The following is a 27,281-nucleotide window of genomic DNA, read 5'->3' on the forward strand; positions in this document are numbered from 1 at the left end:
CCCTTCTCCAAGGAAAACAGTCCTAACTTCTCCAATCTATCTTCGTAACTGAAATTCTGCATCCCTGGAATCATTCTCGTGAATCTTTCCTGTACTCTCTCCAATGCCCTCACATCTTTACTCAAGTGTGACGCCCAGAATTGAACGCAATACTCCAGCTGAGGCCAAACTAGTGTCTTATACAAGTTCAACATAAATTCCTTGCTCTTGCACTCAATGCCCCTATTAATAAAGCCCAGGATACTGTATGTTTTATTAACTGCTTTCTCAACCTGTCCTGCCACCTTCAATCACTTATGCACATATACACCCAGGTCGCTCTGCTCTGGCGCTCCCTTTAGAATTGTACCTTTTATTCTATATTGTCTCTCCATGTTCTTCCAACCAAAATGAATCACTTCACATTTCTCTGCATTGATCTTCATTTGCCACCTGTCTGCCCATTCCACCAACTGGTCTATGTCCTTTTGAATACTGTGCTGACATTCGCCTTATATTTGAAAACTGGAGACTAGGGCAAGATATAAGAGTTACCATGAGACATGTGGAGCTCCATAGAAACAGCATCCACAGGAGGAGCAGGGAGGAAATAGCAGAAAAATGAAGGAGCAAAATATATCCACAATCAATGCATTTAAAATCAATGGACTTCACTCTGGTCTCAGTTTGCAAGTAATTACTCACCAGTTCAGTGTCATTCTCTGTCACCAGAGTCCCATTTGAATCATAGTACGATACCTGGAATCCTCTCGGCAAGAGGAACCTGTGAAAAGAAAACAGAAAGGCAGAGTTGCTCAGCGTCAGTCTGTCAGTGTGGGATACACACTGCCTGAGTTTCTCAGCGTCAGTCTGTCAGTGTAGGATACACACTGCCTGAGTTGCTCAGCATCAGTCTGTCAATGTAGGATACACACTGCCTGAGTTGCTCAGCATCAGTCTGTCAGTGTAGGATACACACTGCTATGAGTTGCTCAGCATCAGTCTGTCAGTGTAGGATACACACTGCATGAGTTGCTCAGCATCAGTCTGTCAGTGTTGGATACACACTGCCTGAGTTGCTCAGCATCAGTCTGTCAGTGTAGGATACACACTGCCTGAGTTGCTCAGCATCAGTCTGTCAGTGTAGGATACACACTGCCTGAGTTGCTCAGTATCAGTCTGTCAGTGTAGGATACACACTGCCTGAGTTGCTCAGCATCAGTCTGTCAGTGTAGGATACACACTGCCTGAGTTGCTCAGTATCAGTCTGTCAGTGTAGGATACACACTGCCTGAGTTGCTCAGCGTCAGTCTGTCAGTGTGGGATACACACTGCCTGAGTTGCTCAGCATCAGTCTGTCAGTGTAGGATACACACTGCCTGAGTTGCTCAGTATCAGTCTGTCAGTGTAGGATACACACTGCCTGAGTTGCTCAGCGTCAGTCTGTCAGTGTGGGATACAAACTGCATGAGTTGCTCAGCATCAGTCTGTCAGTGCAGGATACACACTGCATGAGTTGCTCAGTATCAGTCTGTCAGTGTAGGATACACACTGCCTGAGTTGCTCAGCGTCAGTCTGTCAGTGTGGGATACACACTGCCTGAGTTGCTCAGCATCAGTCTGTCAGTGTAGGATACACACTGCCTGAGTTGCTCAGTATCAGTCTGTCAGTGTAGGATACACACTGCCTGAGTTGCACAGCATCAGTCTGTCAGTGTAGGATACACACTGCCTGAGTTGCTCAGTATCAGTCTGTCAGTGTAGGATACACACTGCCTGAGTTGCTCAGCGTCAGTCTGTCAGTGTGGGATACAAACTGCATGAGTTGCTCAGCATCAGTCTGTCAGTGCAGGATACACACTGCATGAGTTGCTCAGCATCAGTCTGTCAGTGTTGGATGCACACTGCCTGAGTTGCTCAGCTTCAGTCTGTCAATGTAGGATACACACTGCCTGAGTTGCTCAGCGTCAGTCTGTCAGTGTAGGATACACACTGCCTGAGTTGCTCAGCATCAGTCTGTCACTGTAGGATACACACTGCCTGAGTTGCTCAGCGTCAGTCTGTCAGTGTAGGATACACACTGCCTGAGTTGCTCAGCATCAGTCTGTCACTGTAGGATACACACTGCCTGAGTTGCTCAGCATCAGTCTGTCACTGTAGGATACACACTGCCTGAGTTGCTCAGCGTCAGTCTGTCACTGTAGGATACACACTGCCTGAATTGCTCAGCGTCAGTCTGTCAGTGTAGGATACACCCTGCCTGAGTTGCTCAGCATCAGTCTATCAGTGTAGGATACACACTGCCTGAGTTCCTCAGCATCAGTCTGTCAGTGTAGGATACACCCTGCCTGAGTTGCTCAGCATCAGTCTGTCACTGTAGGATACACACTGCATGAGTTGCTCAGCATCAGTCTGTCAGTGTAGGATACACCCTGCCTGAGTTGCTCAGCATCAGTCTATCAGTGTAGGATACACACTGCCTGAGTTCCTCAGCATCAGTCTGTCAGTGTAGGATACACCCTGCCTGAGTTCCTCAGCATCAGTCTGTCAGTGTAGGATACACACTGCCTGAGTTCCTCAGCATCAGTCTGTCAGTGTAGGATACACCCTGCCTGAGTTCCTCAGCATCAGTCTGTCAGTGTAGGATACACCCTGCCTGAGTTGCTCAGCATCAGTCTGTCAATGTAGGATACAAACTGCCTGAGTTGCTCAGCTTCAGTCTGTCAATGTAGGATACACCCTGCCTGAGTTGCTCAGCATCAGTCTATCAGTGTAGGATACACACTGCCTGAGTTCCTCAGCATCAGTCTGTCAGTGTAGGATACACCCTGCCTGAGTTCCTCAGCATCAGTCTGTCAGTGTAGGATACACCCTGCCTGGGTTGCTCAGCATCAGTCTGTCAGTGTTGGATACAAACTGCCTGAGTTGCTCAGCTTCAGTCTGTCAATGTAGGATACACACTGCCTGAGTTGCTCAGCGTCAGTCTGTCAGTGTGGGATACACACTGCCTGAGTTGCTCAGCATCAGTCTGTCAGTGTAGGATACACACTGCCTGAGTTGCTCAGTATCAGTCTGTCAGTGTAGGATACACACTGCCTGAGTTGCTCAGTATCAGTCTGTCAGTGTTGGATACAAACTGCATGAGTTGCTCAGCATCAGTCTGTCAGTGTGGGATACACACTGCCTGAGTTGCTCAGCATCAGTCTGTCAGTGTAGGATACACACTGCCTGAGTTGCTCAGTATCAGTCTGTCAGTGTTGGATACAAACTGCATGAGTTGCTCAGCATCAGTCTGTCAGTGTAGGACACACACTGCCTGAGTTGCTCAGCATCAGTCTGTCAATGTTGGATACACACTGCCTGAGTTGCTCAGCATCAGTCTGTCAGTGTAGGATACACACTGCCTGAGTTCCTCAGCATCAGTCTGTCAGTGTAGGATACACCCTGCCTGAGTTGCTCAGCATCAGTCTGTCAGTGTAGGATACACACTGCCTGAGTTGCTCAGCATCAGTCTGTCAGTGTTGGATACAAACTGCCTGAGTTGCTCAGCTTCAGTCTGTCAGTGTAGGATACACACTGCCTGAGTTCCTCAGCATCAGTCTGTCAGTGTAGGATACACACTGCCTGAGTTCCTCAGCATCAGTCTGTCAGTGTAGGATACACCCTGCCTGAGTTGCTCAGCATCAGTCTGTCAGTGTAGGATACACACTGCCTGAGTTGCTCAGCATCAGTCTGTCAGTGTTGGATACAAACTGCCTGAGTTGCTCAGCTTCAGTCTGTCAATGTAGGATACACACTGCCTGAGTTCCTCAGCATCAGTCTGTCAGTGTAGGATACACACTGCCTGAGTTGCTCAGCATCAGTCTGTCAGTGTCGGATACACACTGCCTGAGTTGCTCAGTATCAGTCTGTCAGTGTAGGATACACACTGCCTGAGTTGCTCAGCTTCAGTCTGTCAGTGTAGGATACACACTGCCTGAGTTCCTCAGCATCAGTCTGTCAGTGTAGGATACACACTGCCTGAGTTGCTCAGCTTCAGTCTGTCAGTGTCGGATACACACTGCCTGAGTTGCTCAGTATCAGTCTGTCAGTGTAGGATACACACTGCCTGAGTTGCTCAGCTTCAGTCTGTCAGTGTAGGATACAAACTGCCTGAGTTCCTCAGCATCTGTCTGTCAGTGTAGGATACACACTGCCTGAGTTGCTCAGCATCTGTCTGTCAGTGTAGGATACACACTGCCTGAGTTCCTCAGCATCAGTCTGTCAGTGTAGGATACACACTGCCTGAGTTCCTCAGCATCAGTCTGTCAGTGTAGGATACACACTGCCTGAGTTGCTCAGCTTCAGTCTGTCAGTGTAGGATACAAACTGCCTGAGTTCCTCAGCATCTGTCTGTCAGTGTAGGATACACACTGCCTGAGTTGCTCAGCATCTGTCTGTCAGTGTAGGATACACACTGCCTGACCTGCGAGTGAGCCTTGCACCAGAGGATTTTAGCAAGGCTTTTGACGAGGTCCCACATGGCAGATCTGGTTTAAAAAATAAAATCCCATGGGTTCCAGGGAAATGTAGCTAGGTGGATACCGAATTGGTTCAGTGGCAGGAAACAAAATGTAATTGTTGACGAGTGTTTTAGCTACTGGAGGGCTTCTCCAGTGGCGATCCACAGGGCTCAGTACTGAGTCCCCTGCTTTTTGTGGTATATATTAATGTTTTGGACATAAATGTAGGGGGCATGATCAAGATGTTTGCGAACGTCACAATGATTGGCCATGTGGTAGATAGTGAGGAGGATAGCTGTAGGCTGCAGGAAGATATTGATGGTCTGGTCAGATGCGCAGAAAAGTAGCAAATGAAATTCAACCTGGAGAAGTGTGAGGTGATGCATTTGGGGAGGTCAAACAAGGCAATGGAATACAAGATTAATGGGAAAACACAGAGAAGTGTAGAGGAAGTGAGGGAGCTTGGAGTGAATGTCCACAGATCCCCGAAGGTAGCAGGGCAGGTCGATAAGGTGGTTAAGAAGGCAAATGGAATCCTTTCCTTTATTAGCCGAGGTATAGAATATAAGAGCAGGGAGGTTATGCTGGAACTGTATAAATCATTGGTTAGGCCACAACTTGAGTACTGTGTGCAGTTCTGGGCACCTCATTACAGAAAGGATGTAATTGCATTAGAGAGGGTACAGAGGAGATTTATGAGGATGTTGCCAGGACTGAAAAAATGCAGCTATGAGGAAAGATTGGATCGGCTGGGGTTGTTCTCCTTGGAACAGAGAAGGCTGAGGGGAGATCTGATTGAAATGTACAAAATTTTGAGGGGACTGGATAGAGTGGAGGTGAAGGGTCTATTCACCTGAGCAGAGAGGTCAGTGATGAGGGGGCAAAGATTTAAAGTGATTGGTAGAAAAATTAGAGGGGAGATGAGGAAAAACTTTTTCACCAGAGGGTGGTGGGGGTCTGGAACTCACTGCCTGAGAGGGTATTTGAGGCAGAAACCCTCAACTCATTCAAAAGTAATCTGGATATGCTCCTCAAGTGCTGTAATCTGCAGGGCTACGGACCAAATGCTGGAAGGTGGGATTAGAATAGGTGGATCATTTTTTGGCCAGTGCAGACACGATGGGACAAGTGGCCTCTTTCTGTTCCTTAAATATTCTATGATTCTATGATAGCCCAAAGCATTAATTCAGCAATGGAAGGACAGAATGGGGCTGAATTATCAAATAGAAACTTTCCTTGAAACAAGCTCAAATCTTTGTATTCCTGATCGAGGACAAACTACCATTTTAGACTTATTAAGCTGAATTTAATGAGCCTGCCTGGCGGTGGCGGTGGTCCCACGTGCCACCGGCATTACGCGGTGGGTGATCATTTAACACAATGGAGACAGCGGATCACCTCCCTAATCATGTGACCGGGGCGGCAGGCAAGACCCAATCATGTCAACTGACATTGGATCAGGTGCTGGCGCCATTTTTAAAAGCCTGCCAGCCTTGTATCTACTCCTTCCTCGCAGTCTACAGAAGCTCGTTTCACTGTTATGTTGAGAAATTCATAGCACTGTTAATTGTAATAATTATTCCCCCCCAGGAAGAGTGGAGAGGGTGGTAGCAGATCGATCAAGGGTGGTCCCACACTTCAGTGATGCCTCCATGCTGGTTGGCGGCTGGCTAGTACACGGGAGCCTTCATGCCCACATGTGTGCAACCTATCACCCCCTGCAGCTGGGGAAATCCAGCACTGGCCCCGAAACCGATGGTCCACTCGGCCTGACTGTCAGGGTCAGTCTGGTAATGCACATAGTCGCCGGCCCTCTTGAATAGGGCATTGGTCACCTGCTTGTTTCAGCAGTGCACTGCAGCCTGGGAGACCCCACACACGTCCCCCGTGGATCCCTGGAAAGATACAGATGCTTTGGTGCCACAGTAAACCTTCGGGCCACTGGCATAGGGTTAGCCCCCAAATCCCATAGGTCACAAATCGTCCTGAAAAAGGCCGCATAAGTCTGTGATAGCTTCCCTGGAGAGCCAGTCTAAAATTATCCCAATTGATATTTGGGTAAAGTCCCCCAATATCACCACTCTAGAGTTCTTGCACATCTCTGATTTCCCAGCAAATCTGCTCCTCTGGGAGACCTTTCGAATACACCTTGTAATGTGATCATACCCTTTTTTCTTCTCAACTCTAATGAAATGGATTCTGTCCTTGTCCCTTCAAGGACGTCTCCCTTTCCAACACTACAATGCCGTCCCTAATCAGAACTGTCACCCCACCTCCCTTTTTACCTTCTCTATCTTTTCTGAACACTTTATAGCTTTATATATTAAGCGTCCAATCTTCATTTTTAAGTCACATTTCCATTACTGCCACTTTGTCCGTTTACACACATGCATTGTAATCCTGCCTAATGCTCTCCGTCAGACTCAACCTAATAATTTACTCTTTCTTACTCTGGTGCTGTCTGTCTCTTCCAATTCTCTGTGCACCTTCGTGTTCCTATCTTGTGTTATCCCCTGGTTCCCACACACCTGCCAAGTTTCTTTGAACCCTTTCAATAACACTAGCAAATTGCTCCACAAAGAAATTTGTCCTAACTCTGTTCAGGTGCAACCTGTCTGGTCTGTACAGGTCCCGTCTTCTAACAGAACTATCCCTGTGTCCCAGGAATCTAAAGCTCTCCCGCCTGCACCATCTTTCCAGCCAGGCATTCACATGCACGAGAAACTGAACTGGAGTAGCCATATAAATAACGTGGCTACAAGAGCAGGTCAGAGGCGAGGACTCCTGCGGCGAGTAACTCACCTCCTGACTCCCCAAAGCCTGTCCACCATCTACAAGGCACAAGCCACGAGTGTGATGGAATACTCTCCACTTGCCTGGATGGGTGCAGCTCCAACAACACTCAAGAAGCTCGACATCAGCCAGCACAAAGCAGCCCGCTTGATTGGCACCCCATTCACCTGCTTAAATATTCACTCCATCCACCACCGATGCTCAACAGTGTGTACCATCTACAAGATGCACTGCAGCAACTCACCCAAGGGTCCTTAGACAGCACCTTCCAAACCCGCAAACTCTACCACCCAGAACGACAAGGGCAGCACATACATGGGAACACCACCACCTGCAAGTTCCCCTCCAAGCCACACACCATCCTGACTTGGAACTATATCGCCGTTCCTTCACTGTCGCTGGGTCAAAATCCTGGAACTCCCTTCCTAACAGCACTGTGGGTGTACCTACCCCACATGGACTGCAGTGGTTCAAGAAGGCAGCTCACCACCACCTTCTCAAGGGCAATTAGGGATGGGCAATAAATGCTAGCCTGGCCAGTGATGCCCACATCCCATGAAAGAATTTTTAAAAAATCCTATTTCTATCCTCACTTGAGCGTCGTTCGGGAGTAATCTGGAGATTATTACTTTTGAGGTCCTGCTTGCTAATTTCTTACCTAGCTCCCTAAACTCTTTCTGCAGGACCACATTGAGTGGTCACCTGTAACCAGTAGGAGCCCGCAATCAGAAAGAGAAAAAAAGAGCTGTGACATCACAGGGAAGCAGTTGATGATTGGCTGGTGAGTATTGCAGGTAGGGACTGCGTCTCAACAACTGGCAGACTAAAAATGAGAAAAAAAATTAAACGTAAAAAATAAGGAACAAGTGAGTTGGTAAGTATTATCTTTTTTTGAGTACGGTTTATTTTAACCAGTGAACTGCATTGATTCGCAGTAGAATTTATCAGTACTAGTAAGGTTTTATTAATAGTTCTGGCTGTTTTAGTATTGGTAACTTTTTTTTAGCAGTAGTAAAGGGTCAACTAATAAATAAAGGAATGGCAGGGTTGCTTCAACTTCGAAAGTGCACCTCTTGTGCTATGTGGGAGCTCCAGGATGCTTCCCGTATCCTGGAGAACTATTTGTGCAGGAAGTTATCAATTGAAGCACCTTGAGCTCCGGGTTTTGGAACTTGAGCGGCAGCTGGAGACACTGCGGGGCATTCGTGAGAATGAGAGCAACATGGATAGCATATTTTTAGATGTGGTCACCTCACAGCTTAACAGTATGCAGGGAGAGAGGGAATGGATGACCGCCAGTCAAAAAGAATCAGGCAGGTAGTGCAGGAGACCCCTGAGTGCATTTCACTCTCCAACAGGTATTTAGTACTGAATACTGATGAGAGTGATAGTTCACCTGGGGAGTGCAGCCAGAGCCAAGTCCATGGCACCACGTCCATGAGTGGCTCAGCTCCACAGGGGGGTACAGGAAAGACTGGAAGAGCCATAGTGATAGGTGATTCAATAGTCAGGGGAACAGACAGGCGTTTCTGTGGCCGCAGACGTCAATCCAAAATGGTGTGTTGCCTCCCTGGTGCCAGGGTCAAGGATGTCACTGAGCGGCTGCAGAGCATCCTGAAGGGGGAGGGTGACCAGCCAGCAGTCGTGGTCCACATCGGAACCAAAGACATAGGAAGAAAGAGGGATGTGGTCTTGCAGTCAGAATTTAGCAAGCTAGGTAAGAAAGTAGCAAACAGGACCTTAAAAGTAGTAATCTCCGGATTACACCCAGTGCCGCGCGCAAGTGAGTATAGAAATAGAAGGATAAGACAGATGAATGCGTGGCTGGAAAGATGGTGCAGGAGGGAGGTCTTTAGATTCTTGGGACATTGGGACCAGTTCTGGGGGAGGTGGGACCTGTACAGGCCAGACAGGGATGGGGACCTGAGAGTAGACTCAGTTGGGAGAAAATCAGAAATGAAAATGGAAGGCAGAAAATTAATGGATGAGTCTGGAAGACAGAGGAAACAAAGGTTAGAAAATTAAAAAAAAGTTTGTCAGTGCTCAAGGGTATCTATTTCAATGCAAGGAGTATAGCAAATGAAGCAGATGATCTGAGGGCACAGACAGACACGTGGCAATATGATATCATAGCTATTACAGAAACATGGCTTAAGGAGGGACAGGAATGGCAGCTCAACGTTCCTGGTTACAGGGATTTCAGACTCGATGGGGAGGGGGATAAGAAAGGAGGGGCAGTGGCAATTTTGGTCAAAGAAACTATTACAGCTGTGAGGAGGGATGATATGTTGGAAGGTTCATCAAGTGAGGCCATATGGATTGAGCGAAGGAACAAAAAAGGGGCAATCACACTACTGGGAGTGTACTATAGACCCCCAAACAGTCAGAGGGAGATAGAAGAGCAGATATGTAGGCAAATCTCTGAGAAGTGCAAGAACAATAGGGCAGTAATAATTGGGTATTTAACTACCCCAATATTAACTGGGATAGTTTTAGTGTGATAGGAATTGAAGGAGCAGAATTCTTGAGATGCATTCAGGAGAACCTTTCTGGCCAGTATGTAGCAAGTCCAACAAGAGAGGGTGCAGTTTTAGACTTAGAAATGAAGATGGGCAGGTGGAAGGACTGGCAATGGGAGAGCATTTTGGTGGTAGTGATCAAAATTCAGTTGTTTTAACATAATTATGGAAAAGGACAAGGATAGAACAGGAGTTAGAGTTCTCAATTGGGGCAAAGCCAATTTTACTTAACTGATGGACTGGTGGTCTGAAGTGCACTTGTTTCAATGTGAGAAGTATAACAGGTAAGGCAGATGAACTTAGAGCTTGGATTAGAACTTGGAACTATGATGCTGTTGCGATGACAGAGACTTGGTTGAGGGAAGGACAGGATTGGCAGCTAAATGTTCCAGGATTTAGAAGCTTCAGGCGGGATAGAGGGGGATGTAAAAGGGGTGGGGGAGCTGCATTACTGGTTAAGGAGAATATCACAGCTGTACTGCGGGAGGACACCTCGGAGGGGTCATGCAGCGAGGCAATATGGGTGGAGCTCAAGAATAGGAAGGATGCAGTCACGATGTTGGGGGTTTACTACAGGCTTCCCAACAGCCAGCGGGAGGTAGAGGAGCAGATATGTAGACAGAGTTTGGAAAGATGTAAAGGTAACAGGGTTGTAGTGGTGGGTGATTTTAACTTCCCCTATATTGACTGGGATCACTTAGTGCTAGGGGCTTGGATGGGGCAGAATTTGTGAGGAGCATCCAGGAGGGCTTCTTGAAACAATATGTAGATAGTCCAACTAGGTCTGGGGCCATACTGGACCTGGTATTGGGGAATGAGCCCGGCCAGGTGGTCGAAGTTTCAGTGGGGGAGCATTTCGGGAACAGTGACCATAATTACATATGTTTTAAGGTACTTGTGGATAAGTCCTCGGGTGAAGGTGCTAAATTGGGGGAAGGCTAATTATAACAATATTAGGCAGGAACTGAAGAATTTAGATTGGGGGCAGCTGACATGTGGGAGTCTTTCAAACAGATATCTTTGCAGCATCCTTAAACACGGGTGAGGTCCCGGAGGACTGGAGAATTGCTAATGTTGTCCCCTTGTTTAAGAAGGGTAGCAGGGATAATCCAGGTAATTATAGACCGGTGAGCCTGACGTCAGTGGTAGGGAAGCTGCTGGAGAAGATACTGAGGGATAGGATCTATTCCCATTTGGAAGAAAATGGGCTTATCAGTGATAGGCAACATGGTTTTGTGCAGGGAAGGTCATGTCTTACCAACTTAATAGAATTCTTTGAGGAAGTGACAAAGTTGATTGATGAGGGAAGGGCTGTAGATGTCGTATACATGGACTTCAGTAAGGTGTTTGATAAGGTTCCCCATGGTAGGATGATGGAGAAAGTGAGGTCGCATGGGGTCCAGGGTGTACTAGCTAGATGGATAAAGAACTGGCTGGGCAACAGGAGACAGAGAGTAGTAGTGGAAGGGAGTTTCTCAAAATGGAGACGTGTAACCAGTGGTGTTCCACAGGGATCCGTGCTGGGACCACTGTTGTTTGTGATACACATAAATGATTTGGAGGAAAGTATAGGTGGTCTGATTAGCAAGTTTGCAGACGACACTAAGATTGGTGGAGTAGCAGATAGTGAAGGGGACTGTCAGAAAATATAGCAGAATATAGATAGATTGGAGAGTTGGGCAGAGAAATGGCAGATGGAGTTCAATCAGGGCAAATGCGAGGTGATGCATTTTGGAAGATCCAATTCAAGAGTGAACTATACAGTAAATGGAAAAGTCCTGGGGAAAATTGATGTACAGAGAGATTTGGGTGTTCAGGTCCATTGTTCCCTGAAGGTGGCAACGCAGGTCAATAGAGTGGTCAAAAGGCATACAGCATGCTTTCCTTCATCGGACGGGGTATTGAGTACATGAGTTGGCAGGTCATGTTACAGTTGTATAAGACTTTGGTTCGGCCACATTTGGAATACTGCGTGTAGTTCTGGTCGCCACATTACCAAAAGGATGTAGATGCTTTGGAGAGGGTGCAGAGGAGGTTCACCAGGATGTTGCCTGGTATGGAGGGCGCTAGCTGTGAAGAGAGGTTGAGTAGATTAGGATTATTTTCATTAGAAAGACGGAGGTTGAGGGGGGACCTGATTGAGGTGTACAAAATCATGAGAGGTATAGACAGGGTGGATAGCAAGAAGCTTTTTCCCAGAGTGGGGGATTCAATTACTAGGGGTCACGAGTTCAAAGTGAGAGGGGAAAAGTTTAGGGGGGATATGCGTGGAAAGTTCTTTACGCAGAGGGTGGTGGGTGCCTGGAACGCGTTGCCAGCGGAGGTGGTAGACGCGGGCACGATAGCGTCTTTTAAGATGTATCTAGACAGATACATGAATGGGCAGGAAGCAAAGAGCTACAGACCCTTAGAAAATAGGCGACATGTTTAGATAGAGGATCTGGATCGGCGCAGGCTTGGAGGGCCGAAGGGCCTGTTCCTGTGCTGTAATTTTCTTTGTTCTTTTGTCAGTTGATTAGAATCCAGGACCAGCATGTTCCTGTGAGGAAGAAGGATAAGTTTGGCAAGTTTCGGGAACCTTGGATAATGCGGGATATTGTGAGCCTCGTCAAAATGAAAAAGGAAGCATTTGTAAGGGCTGGAAGGCTAGGAACAGACGAATCCCTTCAGGAATATAAAGAAAGTAGGAAGAAACTTAAGCAAGGAGTCAGGAGGACTAAAAGGGGTCATGAAAAGTCATTGGCAAACAGGATTAAGGAAAATCCCAAGGCTTTTTATACATATATAAAGAGCAAGAGGGTAACCAGGGAAAGGGTTGGCCCACTCAAGGACAGAGGAGGGAATCTATGTGTAGAGCCAGAGGAAATGGGCGAGGTGCTAAATGAGTACTTTGCATCAGTATTCGGCAAAGAATACTGATTCTTGGTGGATGATGAGCCTAGGGAAGGGAGTGTAGATAGTCTCGGTCATGTCGTTATCAAAAACGAGGAGGTGTCTTGCAAAGCATTAAGGTAGATAAGTCCCCAGGGACTGATGGGATCTACCCCAGAATACTAAAGGAGGCAAGGGAAGAAATTGCTGGGGCCTTGACAGAAATCTTTGCATCCTCATTGGCTACAGGTGAGGTCCCAGGGGACTGGAGAATAGCCAATGTTGTTCCTTTGTTTCAGAAGGGTAGCAAGGATAATCCAGGAAATTATAGGCCGGTGAGCCTTACGTCAGTGGTAGGGAAATTATTAGAGAGGATTCTTCGGGACAGGATTTACTCCCATTTGGAAACAAATGAACTTATTCGCGAGAGGCAGCGTGGTTTTGTGAAGGGGAGGTCGTGTCTCACTAACTCGATTGAGTTTCTTGAGGAAGGGACAAAGATGATTGATGAAGGAAGGGCAGTGGATGCTATCTATATGGACTTCAGTAAAGCCTTTGACAAAGTCCCTCATTTTTATTTTATTTTTTAGTTAGAGATACAGCACTGAAACAGGCCCTTCGGCCCACCGAGTCTGTGCCGACCCTCAACCACCCATGTATACTAATCCTACACTAATTCCATATTCCTACCACATCCCCACCTGTCCCTATATTTCCCTACCACCTACCTATACTAGGAGCAACTTATAATAGCCAATTAACCTATTAACCTGCAAGTCTTTGGCATGTAGGAGGAAACCGGAGCACCCGGAGGAGACCCACGCAGACACAGGGAGAACTTGCAAACTCCACACAGACAGTACCCAGAATTGAACCCGGGTCGATGGAGCTGTGAGGCTGCGGTGCTAACCACTGTGCTACTGTGCCGCTCATGGCAGACTGGTACAAAAGGTGAAGTCACATGGGATCAGAGGTGAGCTGGCAAGATGGATACAGAACTGGCTCGGTCATAGAAGACAGAGGGTAGCAGTGGAAGGGTGCTTTTCTGAATGGAGGGCTGTGACTAGTGGTGTTCCGCAGGGATCAGTGCTGGGACCTTTGCTGTTTGTAGTAGATATAAATGATTTGGAGGAAAATGTAGCTGGTCTGATTAGTAAGTTTGCGGACGACACAAAGGTTGGTGGAGTTGCGGATAGTGATGAGGATTGTCAAAGGATACAGCAGGATATAGATCGGTTGGAGACTTGGGCGGAGAAATGGCAGATGGAGTTTAATCCGGATAAATGTGAGGTAATGCATTTTGGAAGGTCTAATGCAGGTGGGACGTATACAGTAAATGGCAGAACCCTTAGGAGTATTGACAGGCAGAGAGATCTGGGCGTACAAGTCCACAGGTCACTGAAAGTGGCGACGCAGGTTGATATGGTAGTCAAGAAGGCATGCGGCTTGCCTTCATTGGTTGGGGCATAGAGTATAAAAATTGGCAAGTCATGCTGCAGCTGTACAGAACTTTAGTTAGGCCACACTTAGAATATTGCGTGCAATTCTGGTCTCCACACTACCAGAAGGACTTGGAGGCTTTGGAGAGGGTACAGAAGAGGTTTTCCAGGATGTTGCCTGGTCTGGAGGGCATTAGCTATGAGGAGAGGTTGGATAAACTCGGATTGTTTTCACTGGAACGACGGAGGTGGAGGGGCGACATGATAGAGGTTTACAAAGTAATGAGCGGCATGGACAGAGTGGATAGTCAGAAGCTTTTTCCCAGGGTGGAAGTGTCAGTTACTAGGGGACATAGGTTTAAGGTGAGAGGGGCAAAGTTTAGAGGGGATGTGCGAGGCATGTTCTTTACACAGAGGGTGGTGAGTGCCTGGAACATGCTGCCGGGGGAAGTGGTGGAAGCAGATACGATAGCAACGTTTAAGAGGCATCTTGACAAATATATGAATAGGATGGGAATAGAGGGATATGGGCCCCGGAAGTGCAGAAGGTTTTAGTTTAGGCAGGCATCAAGATCGGCGCAGGCTTGGAGGACCGAATGGCCTGTTCCTGTGTTGTACTGTTCTTTGTTCTTTTGTTCTTTTGACTTTGAGGAGTGATTTAGTGAAAGTGGACTGGAAACAGCTACTTGAAGGTAAATCAGTGTCAGAACAGTGGGAGGCATTCAAAGGGGAGATTCAAGGGGTACAGAGTAAACATGTTCCTACAAACAGAAAGGGTGGGACAGCCAGATCTGGAGCCACATGGATGTCAAGGGGTTTACAGGGTAAGATAAAGCAGAAAAGGAAAGCTTATGTCCGACACAGAGAACTCAATACTACAGAAAGCCAAGAGGAGTATAAAAAGTGGAGGGGCGTAATCAAAATGGAAATTCGGAAAGCAATCAGAGGGCATCAAAGAATATTGACAAGCAAAATCAAGGTGAATCCAAAGATGTTTTATCAATACATTAAGAGTAACAGGATAACTAAAGAGACAGTAGGGTGCATAAAAGACCAAAAAGGCAACCTATATGTAGTGACAGAAGATGTTACAAGGGATACAAACAGCTACTTGAAGTAAAATCAGTGGCAAACCAGTGGGAGGCATTCAAAAGTGAGATTCTACAGACACAGAGTAGGCATGTCCCCACAAAGATAAAGGATTGTATGGCAAAATCTAGAGCCCCCTGGTTATCTATAGGATTACAGGGTATGTTGAAGCAGAGAAAGAAAGCTAATGACGATCACAAAAACGTAATACTTTAGAAAGCCGAGAGAAGTACAGAAAGTAAAAAAGGAAATTAGAAAAGCAAAGAGAGGACATGAAAAAATATTGGCAGGTAAAATCAAGGAAAACCCAAAGATGTTTTATCAGTCCATTAAGAGCAAGAGGATAACTAAGAAAAGGGAAGGGCCTATCAGAGATGTCCAAAGGAACATACACGTGAATGCAGAAGATGTAGGCAGGGTTCTTATTGAGTTTTTTGTCTCTGTCTTCACAGACATTGTAGTAAAGGAGGAGTGTGAAATATTAGGTATGATTAGCATAAGAAGAGAGGAAGTATTAGAGGGTCTGACATCCTTGAAAGTGGATAAATCACCAGGGCCGGATGGATTACATCCCAGGTTGTGAAAGGAAGCCAAGGAAGAAAGAGCGGATGCATTCAGGATCATCTTCAAATCCTCACTAGATACAGGAGAGGTACCAGACGATTGGAGGTCTGCGAACGTTGTACCATTGTTTAAAAAGGGTGCGAGGGATAGGCCAAATAATTATAGGCCGGTCAGTCTGACCTCAGTGGTGGGTAAATTATTAGAATCTATTCTGAGCGACAGGATAACCTGCCACTTGTAAAGGTAAGGACTGATCAGGGATAGTCAGCATGGATTTGTTAAGTGAAGGTCATGTTTTACTGACTTAATTGAATTCTTTGAGGAAGTAACAAAAAGGATTGATGAGGGTAGTGCAGTGGATGTTGTCTACATGGATTTTAGTAAGGCATTTGACAAAGTTCTACATGGCAGACTGGTCAGTAAAATGAAAACCCATGGGATACAGGGGAATGTGGCAAGTTGGATCCAGAATTGGCTCAGTGACAGGAAACAAAGGGTAGTAGTCGACGGATATTTTTGTAAATGGAAAGCTGTTCCCAGTGGCGTTCCACAAGGCTCAGTGTTGGGTCCTTTGCTATTTGTGGTATCTGTTAATGATTTGGACTTAAATATGGGAGCCATGATTGGGAAATTTGCTGATGACACAAAAATTGGCCGTGTAATTGATAGTGAAGAGGATAGCCATAGACTCCAGAATGATATCAATGCTTTGATTGAGTGGGCAGATAAGTAGCAAATAGAATTCAATCCAGATAAGTGTGAGGTAATGCCACTTTGGCTATTTTGGGGGGAGATAGCTCAGAGGAAAGCAGCAAGAGTCAAGTTCATGGCAACATGGGTGGCTCTGCTGCACAGGAGAGGAGAAAGAAGAGTGGCAGGGCTTTAGTGATAGGGGAACAGCCAGGCGTTTCTGCGGCCGCAAAAGACACTCAGGGATGGTATGTTGCCATCAAGGGTGTCTCTGAGCGGCTGCAGGGCATTCTGAGGGGGGAGGGCGAGCAATCAGTTGTCATGGTATATATCGGTACCAACGACATAGGTTAAAAAAAGGGATGAGGTCCTGCAAGCTGAATATAGGGAGTTAGGACGTAAATTAAAAAGTAGGATCTCAAAGGTAGTAATCTCAGGATTACTATCAGTGCCACGTGCTAGCGAGAGCAGAAATAGCAGGATATATCAGATGAATAGGTGGGTGGAGAAATGGTGTAGGGGGGAGGGATTCAGATTCCTGGGATATTGGGACCGGTTCTGGGGAAGGTGGGACCAGTACAAGCTGGGGTGCATCTGGGAAGGACCGGGACCAATTTCCTCATGAGGTGTTTGCCAGTGCTGTCGGGGTGGGTTTAAACTAGAATGGCAGAGGCATGGGAATCTGAGCAGGGACACAGAGGAGGGGGAAATAAGGATAGAAATGAAAAACTACGGTCCTGAATTTAAATAAAGGAAACAACAAAGGTATGAAGCGCCAGTTGGCCATGGTAGATTGAGGAACTTTACTAAAAGGGTTGACAGTGGATAGGCAATGGATAATGTGTAAAGAATGTGTGCATGAATTACAACAATTATTCATTCCTGTCTGGTGCAAAAATAAAACTGGAAAGGTGGCTGAACTGTGGTTTACAAAAGAAATTAGGTATTGTATTAGAATTAGAATTAGAACATTACAGCGCAGTACAGGCCCTTCGGCCCTCGATGTTGCGCCGACCTGTGAAACCATCTGACCTACACTATTCCATTTTCATCCATGTGTCTATCCAATGACCACTTAAATGCCCTTAAAGTTGGCGAGTCTACTACTGCTGCAGGCAGGGCGTTCCACGCCCTTACTACTCTCTGTGTAAATAGGTATTAGATCCAAAGAGGAGGCATATAAAGTTGTCAGAAAAAGCAGCATGTCTGAGGATTGGGAGCAGTTTAGAATTCAGCAAAGGAGAACAAAGAGGTTGATTAAGCGAGAGAAAATAGAGTATGAGAGTAAACTTGCGGGGAACATAAAAACTGACCGTAAAAGCTTCTATAAATATGTAAAAGATTAGTGAAGACAAATGTAGGTCCCTTACAGTCAGAAATGGGGGAAATTATAATGGGGAACAAAGAAATGGCAGAACAATTAAAAACATACTTTGGTTCTGTCTACACAAAGGAGGACACAAATTACCTCCCAGAAATGTTAGGGAACCAAGGGTCTAATGAGAGGGAGGAACTGAAGAAAATCAGTATTAGTAAAAAAAAAGTGCTATGGAAATTAATTGGGTTAAAGGCTAACAAATCCCCAGGGACTGATAATATACATCCCAGAGTACTAAAGGAAGTGGCCCTGGAAATAATGGATGCATTGGTGGTCATCTTCCAAAATTCTATAGACTCGGGAGCAGTTCCAACAGATTGGAGGGTGGCAAATGTAACCCCACTATTTAAAAAAGGAGGGAGAGAAAAAACAGGGAACTACAGACCAGTTATCCTTACATCAGTAGTGGGGAAAATACTGGAGTCTATTATAAAGGATGTGATAGCAGAACACCTGGAAAGCATAAACGGGATTGGACAAAGTCAGCATGGGTTTACAAAAGGGAAATCATGCTTAACAAATCTACTGGAGTTTTTTGAGGATTAACTAGTAGAATAGATAAGGGTGAACCAGTGGATGTGGTGTATTTGGATTTTCAGAAAGCTTTTGATAAGGTCCCACATAGAGGTTAGTGTGAAAAATTAAAGCACATGGGATTGGGGGTAATATACTGGTATGGATTGAGAATTGGTTGACAGACAGAAAACAGAGAGTAGGAATAAATAGGTCTTTTTCTGGGTGGCAGTCAGTGACTAGTGGAATACCGCAGGGATCAGTGCTTGGGCCCCAGCTATTCACAATATATGTTAATGACTTGGGTGAGGGAACTAAATGTAACATTTCCAAGTTTACAGACGACATAAAGCTGGGGGGGAATGTGAACTGTGAGGAAGATTCAAAAAGGCTCCAATGCAATTTGGACAAGTTGAGTGAGTGGGCAAATACATGGCAGATGCAGTATCATGTGGATAAATGTGAGGTTATCCACTTTGGTTGTAAAAACAGAAAGGCAGATTAATATCTGAATGGTGATAGATTGGGAAAGGGGGAGGTTCAACGAGACCTGGGTGTCCTTGTACACCAGTCGCTGAAAGCAAGCAAGCATTCAGGTGCAGCAAGCAGTTAGGAAGGTGAATGGTATGTTGGCCTTCATTGCAAGAGGATTTCAGTACAGGAGCAAGGATGTCTTACTGCAGTTATACAGGGCCTTGGTGAGACCACATCTGGAGTATTATGTGCAGTTTTGGTCTCCTTATCTGAGGAAGGATGTTCTTGTCTTGGAGAGAGTGTAAAGAAGATTTACTAAGCTGATTCCTGGGATGGCAGGATTGACGTATGAGGAGAGATTGGGTTGACTAGGCCTATATTCACTCGAGTTTAGAAGAATGAGAGGGGATCTCATAGAAACCTATAAAATTCTAAGAGGACTAGACAGGCTAGATGCAGGGAGGATGTTCCCGATGGCTGGAGGTCCAGAACCAGGGGTCACAGTCTCAGGATACAGGGTATGCCATTTAGAACCAAGATGAGGAGAAATTTCTTCACTCAGAGGGTGGTGAACCTGTGGAATTCTCTACCGCAGAAGGCAGTGGAGGCCAAGTCATTAAATATATTAAAGAAGGAGATAGATATATTTCTTAATACCAAAGGGATCAAGGGATATGGGAAGAAAGCAGGAACAGGGTACTGAATTAGACAATCAGCCACGATCTTTTTTAAATGGCAGAGCAGGCCCGAAGGGCCGAATGGCCTACTCATGCTCCTATTTACTATGTTTCTATGTTTCTATGTGTATGTACAAAATTCACTGTCAGGACAAGGGTGAAAAAGTGAGAAGGATGAGGCCTTGAGCGGAGCAGTGAGAAGGGTGAAGCAGAGAGCGGAGCAGTGAGAAGGATGAGGCCGGGCAAGGAGCACTGAGAAGGGTGGGGCGGAGAGCGGAGCAGTGAGAAGGATGGGGCAGAGAGCAGAGCAGTGAGAAGGGTGGGGTGGAGAGTGGGGCAGTGAGAAGGGCGAGGCCGGGCAAGGAGCACTGAGAAGGGTGGGGCGGAGAGCGGAGCAGTGAGAAGGATGGGGCAGAGAGTGGAGCAGTAAGATGGGTGGGGCGGAGAGTGGAGAAGGGTGGGGTGGAGAGTGGAGCAGTGAGAAGGGTGGGGCGGAGAGTGGAGAAGTGAGAAGGGTGGGGCGGAGAGTGGAGAAGTGAGAGGGTGGGGTGGAGAGCGGAGCAGTGAGAAGGTGGGGTGGAGAGCAGAGCAGTGAGGTGGTGTGGAGAGCGGAGCAGTGAGAAGGGTGGGGCGGAGAGTGGAGAAGTGAGAAGGGCGAGGCAGAGAGCGGAGCAGTGAGAAAGGCGAGGCAGAGAGTGGAGCAGTAAGATGGGTGGGGCGGAGAGTGGAGAAGTGAGAAGGGTGGGGAGGAGAATGGAGCAGTGAGAAGGGCGAGGCAGAGAGTGGAGCAGTGAGAAGGATGGTGCAGAGAGTGGAGAAGTGAGAAGGGTGGGGCGGAGAGTGGAGCAGTGAGAAGGGTGGGGCGGAAAGTGGAGCAGTGAGAAGGGTGGGGCGGAGAGCAGAGCAGTGAGAAGGTGGGGCGGAGAGCGGAGCAGTGAGAAGGGTGGGGCGGAGAGCGGAGCACTGAGAAGGGCGAGGCAGAGAGTGGAGCAGTGAGAAGAGCGAGGCTGAGAGCAGAGCAGTGAGAAGGGTGGGGCGGAGAGCGGAGCAGTGAGAAGAGCGAGGCTGAGAGTGGAGCAGTGAGAAGGGCAAGGCTGAGAGCGGAGCAGCAAGAAGGGCGAGGCTGAGTGCAGAGCAGTGAGAAGGGACCCCAGACAAGCAGGAGTAGGCAGGTACTGCAAGAGTCCCAAGTGCATCTCAGTCTCTGACCTGTATTCAGTTCTGAATATTGGTGAGAGTGATGTTTCCTCTGGGGAGTAAAGCCACAGCCAAGTCCACAGTACCATGGGCAGTTCAACTGTTTAGCAGGAGGAGGACGAAGTTCAGGAAAGCAATTATGGTAGGGGACTCAATATTTAGGGGTACAGACAGGGGCGGCACAGTGGCGCAGTGGTTAGCACCGCAGCCTCACAGCTCCAGGGACCCGGGTTCAATTCTGCAGGTGATGGGTAAATTGGCCAATATAAATTGCCCCTAGTGTAAGTATGTGGTAGTGAATATGGGATTACTGTAGGGTTAGTATAAATGGGTGGTTGTTGGTTGGCACAGATTTGGTGGGCCGAAGGGCCTGTTTCAGTGCTGTATCTCTAAATAAAATAAAATTTCTGTTGGCACAGACCTGACTCCAGAATGGTATATTGCTTCACTGGTGCCAGGTTGCAAAAAAATGGCTGTCTAATGGCCTTATAAAATCTTAAGAAATTAATTGAAAACTATAAAATAGCTCCCTCTCTTTCTCTCTCTGGTTAAAAGTTTCCAAGAAGACTGTATCTGCTGAGATGAATAAAAGTCTGTCGAGCTGTTATCTGGTCAATGGTGTTACCAAGTGTAGAAACAGGCCTTTGTGTAAGCCTGATTAGAGAGAACCTCGTGATCCACATATCTTAGCAAACTGTCTGATAGGAGGCAACAAGATGTTCATACAAGAGAGAAGCAAAGGAATGATCTCATTGAGTATCTACTCCCTGACAATTGAATGGTTAAAAGTATTTATACAAATGTTTGACATGAGGTATCCAGCAGCCCCCAAAAATGATATGTGTAATGATAACCAGAGTGTGACAAGGGACAGAGCATACACTAGCGAATAAGGCCAGAGTAGGGAAAAATAGTAAAAGGACAGAATGCATGCAGCATTCATAACAAGATAAATTAATTGAAATCACAAATAGAAATAAATGGGTATGATAATGATAGCCATTACAGAGACATGGTAGCAAGGTGACCAAGGCTGGGAGCTAAATATTCAAGGGCATTTGACGATTAAAAAGGAGGTGGTATAGCTCTGTTAATAAAGGTTGAGATCAGTACAGTAGTGATAAATGATCTTGGCTTTGAAGATCAAGATGTAGAATCAGTTTGGGCGAAGATAAGAAAAAAAGGGAAAGAAGTCACTGGTGGGAGTAGTTTATAGGCCCCCGAACAGTCGATACGCTGTAGGACAGATTATCAATCAAGAAATAATGGGGGACTGTAAGAAAAGTACTGCAATAATCATGGGTGATTTTAATCTTCATATAGATTGAACAAATCAAATTGCCAAAGATAGCCTTGAGCATGAGTTCATATAGTATGTTCAGGAGAGTTTCTTAGAACAAAATGTTGTGGAATCAACCAGGGAACAGACTATTTTAGACCTGATAATGTATAATGAGACAGGTTTGATTAATGATCTCACAGTACAGGATCTTCAAGGGAAGAGTGACCATAACATCATGAATTTCACATTCAGTTTGAGGTTGAGAAACGTGGCTCTGAAACGAGTGTCTTAAACTTAAATAAAGGCAATAAAGGCAAGTATGAAGACAGAGTTGCCAAAGTGGACTGGGAAAATAGATTAAAAGGTAAGAAAGTAGATAAGTAGTGGCAATCATTTAAGGAGATATTTCATAACTCTCAAAAAAGATATATTCCATTAGGAAAGAAAGACTCTACAAGAGGAGTGAAACATCCCTGGCTAACTAAGGAACTTAAGAATGGTATCAAATTGAAAGAAAAGGTGTACAATGCTGCAAAGATAAGTGTTCCAGGAGGTAGTCACACCCCTTAGAATAGGGAGAACATTAGAGATGGTCAATGGTCAGGGACAGGAGGGTGTGACTGAATGTAGTGATGGAGGACCCTCAGCCCTTGATCTTGTCCAGCAGGTCTGAGGTCCTTGCTATCTGTGTGGATGAAGAGAAGGACTGCAAGGTGGATGAGCGGATTGACCATGACACCACGGTGAAAGAGACCATTCCAGTGGGGGGGGTGGGGGGGGGGGAGTGAAGAGGAAGGTGGTAGTGATAGGAGGTAATATAGTCATGGGTAGAGATACTGTTCTCTGCAGCTGCGACTGGGAACTCCGACGGTTGTGTTGCCTGCCCAGTGCCAGGGTTAAGGACATCTCCTCACAGCTGGAGAGGAACCTGGAGTGGGAGGGGGAGGATCCAGTTATCATGGTCCATGTGGGAACCAATGACACAGGCAGAACTGGAAATAATGTTCTTCTTAGAGAATTTGAGGAGTTAGGGTCCAAACTAAAACACCGAACATCAAAGGTAATCGTCTCCGGATTGTTACCTGAACCACGTGCAAATTGGCACAGGGTCAAGCAGATTACAGAACTAAACGGGCGGCACAGTGGCGCAGTGGTTAGCACTGCAGCCTAACAGCTCCAGGGACCCGGGTTCGATTCTGGGTACTGCCTGTGTGGAGTTTGCAAGTTCTCCCTGTGTCTGCGTGGGTTTTCTCCGGGTGCTCTGGTTTCCTCCCACAAGCCAAAAGACTTGCAGGTTGATAGGTAAATTGGCCATTATAAATTGTCACTAGTATAGGTAGGTGGTAGGGAAATATAGGGACAGGTGGGGATGTTTGGTAGGAATATGGAATTAGTGTAGGATTAGTATAAATGGGTGGTTGATGGTCGGCACAGACTCAGTGGGCCGAAGGGCCTGTTTCAGTGCTGTATCTCTAATCTAATCTATACACATGGATCAAAGAGTGGTGTGGGAAGAAGGGGGTTTGATTCTTGGGGCACTGGAATCAGTACTCAGGGACGAGGGAGCTATTCTGTTGGGATGGGCTTCACTTAAACCGGGCTGGGACCAGTGTCCTGGCCAATCGCAAAACAAGGGCTGTGGACAGGGCTTTAAACTATCAGAGGGGGAGAGGGTTTGGATAAAGGGAAATCTAGAAATCCAAAAAGAGAGGACAGGGCATCAGAGCAGGAAAGTGATGCGGGCAACTCCCAACACATTGGGACAGGAAGGGACAGAGAGTTTAACAAAAATTGTACATTGGTCAATAAGGTTTGCAGGCAATCGAGATAAAAAATGAAATTAAAGTTCCTTTATCTAAATGCACAAAGCATCTGTAATAAGAACAAAGAAAATTACAGCACAGGAACAGGCCCTTCGGCCCTCCAAGCCTACGCCGATCCAGATCCTCTAGCTAAACATGTCGCCTCTTTTCTAAGGCTCTGTATCTCTTTGCTTCCTGCCCATTCATGTATCTGTCGAGATACATCTTAAAAGACGCTATCGTGCCCGCGTCTACCACCTCCGCTGGCAATGCGTTCCAGGCACCCACCACCCTCTGCGTAAAGAACTTTCCACGCATATCCCCCCTAAACTTTTCCCCTCTCACTTTGAACTCGTGACCCCTAGTAATTGAATTCCCCCACTCTGGGAAAAAGCTTCTTGCTATCCAACCTGTCTATACGTCTCATGATTTTGTACACCTCAATCAGGTCCCCCCTCAACCACCGTCTTTCTAATGAAAATAATCCTAATCTGCTCGACCTCTCTTCATAGCTAGCGCCCTCCATACCAGGCAACATCCTGGTGAACCTCCTCTGCACCCTCTCCAAAGCATCCACATCCTTTTGGTAATGTGGCGACCAGAACTGCACGCAGTATTCCAAATGTGGCCGAACCAAAGTCCTATACAACTGTAACATGACCTGCCAACCCTTGTACTCAATACCCCGTCCGATGAAGGAAAGCATGCCGTATGCCTTCTTGAACACTCTATTGACCTGCGTTGCCACCTTCAGGGAACAATGGACCTGAACACCCAAATCTCTCTGTACATCAATTTTCCCCAGGACTTTTCCATTTACTGTATAGTTCACTCTTGAATTGGATCTTCCAAAATGCATCACCTCGCATTTGCCCTGATTGAACTCCATCTGCCATTTCTCTGCCCAACTCTCCAATCTATCTATATTCTGCTGTATTCTCTGACAGTCCCCTTCACTATCTGCTACTCCACCAATCTTAGTGTCGTCTGCAAACTTGCTAATCAGACCACCTATACTTTCCTCCAAATCATTTATGTATATCACAAACAACAGTGGTCCCAGCACGGATCCCTGTGGAACACCACTGGTCACACGTCTCCATTTTGAGAAACTCCCTTCCACTGCTACTCTCTGTCTCCTGTTGCCCAGCCAGTTCTTTATCCATCTAGCTAGTACACCCTGGACCCCATACGCCTTCACTTTCTCCATCAGCCTACCATGGGGAACCTTATCAAACGCCTTACTGAAGTCCATGTATATGACATCTACAGCCCTTCCCTCATCAATCAACTTTGTCACTTCCTCAAAGAATTAATAAGATAGTAATAAGTAATAAGATTGCTGAACTTATAAAAGCTCTTACAATCGTTTTTTATATTGCTGTCTTGTTCACTCTAATTTTTTCCCTTATAAACATTTTGGTGGCCCTTTGCTGGTTTCTAAAACACTCCCAACCCTCAGATTTTCTACTTTTTTTTTTTGCAACATTGTAAGCCTCTTCTTTTAGTCTAATACTCTCCTTAACTTCCTCAGTGAGTCACGGATGGGTCTTTCTTGACGAGTTTTCGTTTTTGAAATTTCGCTGAACCCTTTGAATTGTTTCTTTAAATGTCTCCTACTGTTTATTTACTGCCATATCTTCCAGTCTATTTACACAATTAACCTTAGCCAGTTCTCCCCTCATACCTTCATAATTGGCTTTGTTTAAGTTTAGATTTTTTTTTAAATTGAAATGTGTCACTTTCAAACTTAACATGAAATTCAGTGGTATTATGATCACTATTTCCCAGTGGATCTTGTACGATGACATTGCTTATTAATGCTGCATCATTACACAATACGAGATCTGAGATAGCTTTATCCCTTGTCAGTTCTACAACATATTGCTCCAAGAAACTGTCACAAAAACATTCTACAAATTCATCTTCTAGACCACTGTTGCCAATTTGATTGTCCCAGTCTATATGCAGATTAAAGTCCCCCACAATTAATACATTACCTTTTTTCACACTGCAATAATTTCCTGTTTAATGTTCTGTCCAATAATATAACTACAGTTAGGGGGCCTGTAAACTATTCCCACCAGTGTTTTCTGACTCCTGCTATTCCTAATTTCCACTCATACAGATTCTACTTCATGATCTTCTGAGTCCAGATCCCTTCTTATTAATGCCCTTATGTCATCCTTTACTATCAGAGCCACCCCCTCTTCCTTTGCCATTCTGTCTGTCTCTCTGAAATATTGTGTAGCCTGGAATATTAATTTCCCAACCTCGATCTCCTTGTAACTATGTCTCGGTAATGGCAATTAGATCTAGATCATTTACCTCTATTCGTGCCATTAGTTCATCTATCTTATTACTGATGCTTCGTGTATTCGAATAAAGGAACTTTAATTTCATTTTTTTACCTCTGTTCCCTGCAATGACCTTATTCAACAATGTACAATTTTTGTTAAACTCTCTGTCCCTTCCTGTCCCATTCTGTTGGGAGTTACCCACATCACTATCCTGTTCCGATGCCCTGACCTCTCTTTAGATTTCTAAATTTCCTTTGACCCAAACCACCACCACCCCCCCCCCCCCACCCTGCCCACCACCCGGTTAGTTTAAAGCCAGTGTTCTTGTATTCTTGTGGTAAGTCAGAAGTTTGGGGAATTTCAGACCTAATGGCCTGAGTCGCAGGATCTTAAAAGAAGTGGCTGCAAAGATTGATTGTAATCTTCCAAAATTGCCTCGGTTCTGGAAAGTTGCCAGCTGATGGGAAAATGGCAAATTATTCAAGAAAGCGGGTTGTGGGGGAGATAGAAAGCTGGGAACTCTAGACTAGTTGGCTTAATGTCTGTCATTGGCAGAATGTTGGAATCCATCATTAAGGAACTAGTAGTAGCAGGATATTTAGAAATTCATAATCCAACCAAGCAGAGTCAACATGGATTTATGAAAGGAAAATAGTGTTTGACAAATTTATAGGAGTTGTTTGAGAATGTAACAAGCAGGGTGGATAAAGGAGAACCAGTAGATGTAGTGTATTTGGATTTCCAAAAGGCATTCGATAAGGTGCCACATCAAAGGTTACTACACAAGATAAGAGCACATTGTGTCGGGGGCAATATATCAGCATGAACAGAGGATTGGCTAATTAGCAGGAAACAAAGACTCGGGATAAATGATCATTTTCAGGTTGGCAACCTGTAACTAGTTGGGTTGCCACAGAGATCAGTGCTGAAACCTAAACTATTTACAATCTATATTAATGACTTGGATGAAGAGACTGAATGTACTGTAGCCAAGTTTGCTGATGATACAAAGATAGGTGGGAAAGCAAGTTGGGAGGAGGACACAAAAAGTCTGCAATGGGATGTAGACAGGTTAGTGAGTGGGCAAAAATTTGGCAAATAAAGTAGAATGTGGGAAAATGTGAGTGTCACGCACACCAGAAGTGCAATGATACAAGAATCATGGACTAACTCTGAAGAGTTATGAAAAACTGACTTTGTCTTTCAAAAATGA

General features: G+C 45.8%; 1 protein-coding gene across 1 annotated transcript in view; it reads right to left on the minus strand.

Moving 5' to 3' along the window:
* The window catches only part of LOC137377644 (disintegrin and metalloproteinase domain-containing protein 12-like), a 369,827-nt gene that overhangs the window by 271,883 nt on the left and 70,663 nt on the right, over nucleotides 1-27,281 (minus strand). Inside the window, exon 4 of the mRNA XM_068047522.1 lies at nucleotides 685-763. Within this exon, the coding sequence (XP_067903623.1) occupies nucleotides 685-763 (79 nt within the window). The remainder of the gene's footprint in view (nucleotides 1-684; nucleotides 764-27,281) is intronic.

Source organism: Heterodontus francisci, chromosome 1 (genome assembly GCF_036365525.1).
Source record: "Heterodontus francisci isolate sHetFra1 chromosome 1, sHetFra1.hap1, whole genome shotgun sequence".
NCBI lineage: Eukaryota > Metazoa > Chordata > Chondrichthyes > Heterodontiformes > Heterodontidae > Heterodontus > Heterodontus francisci.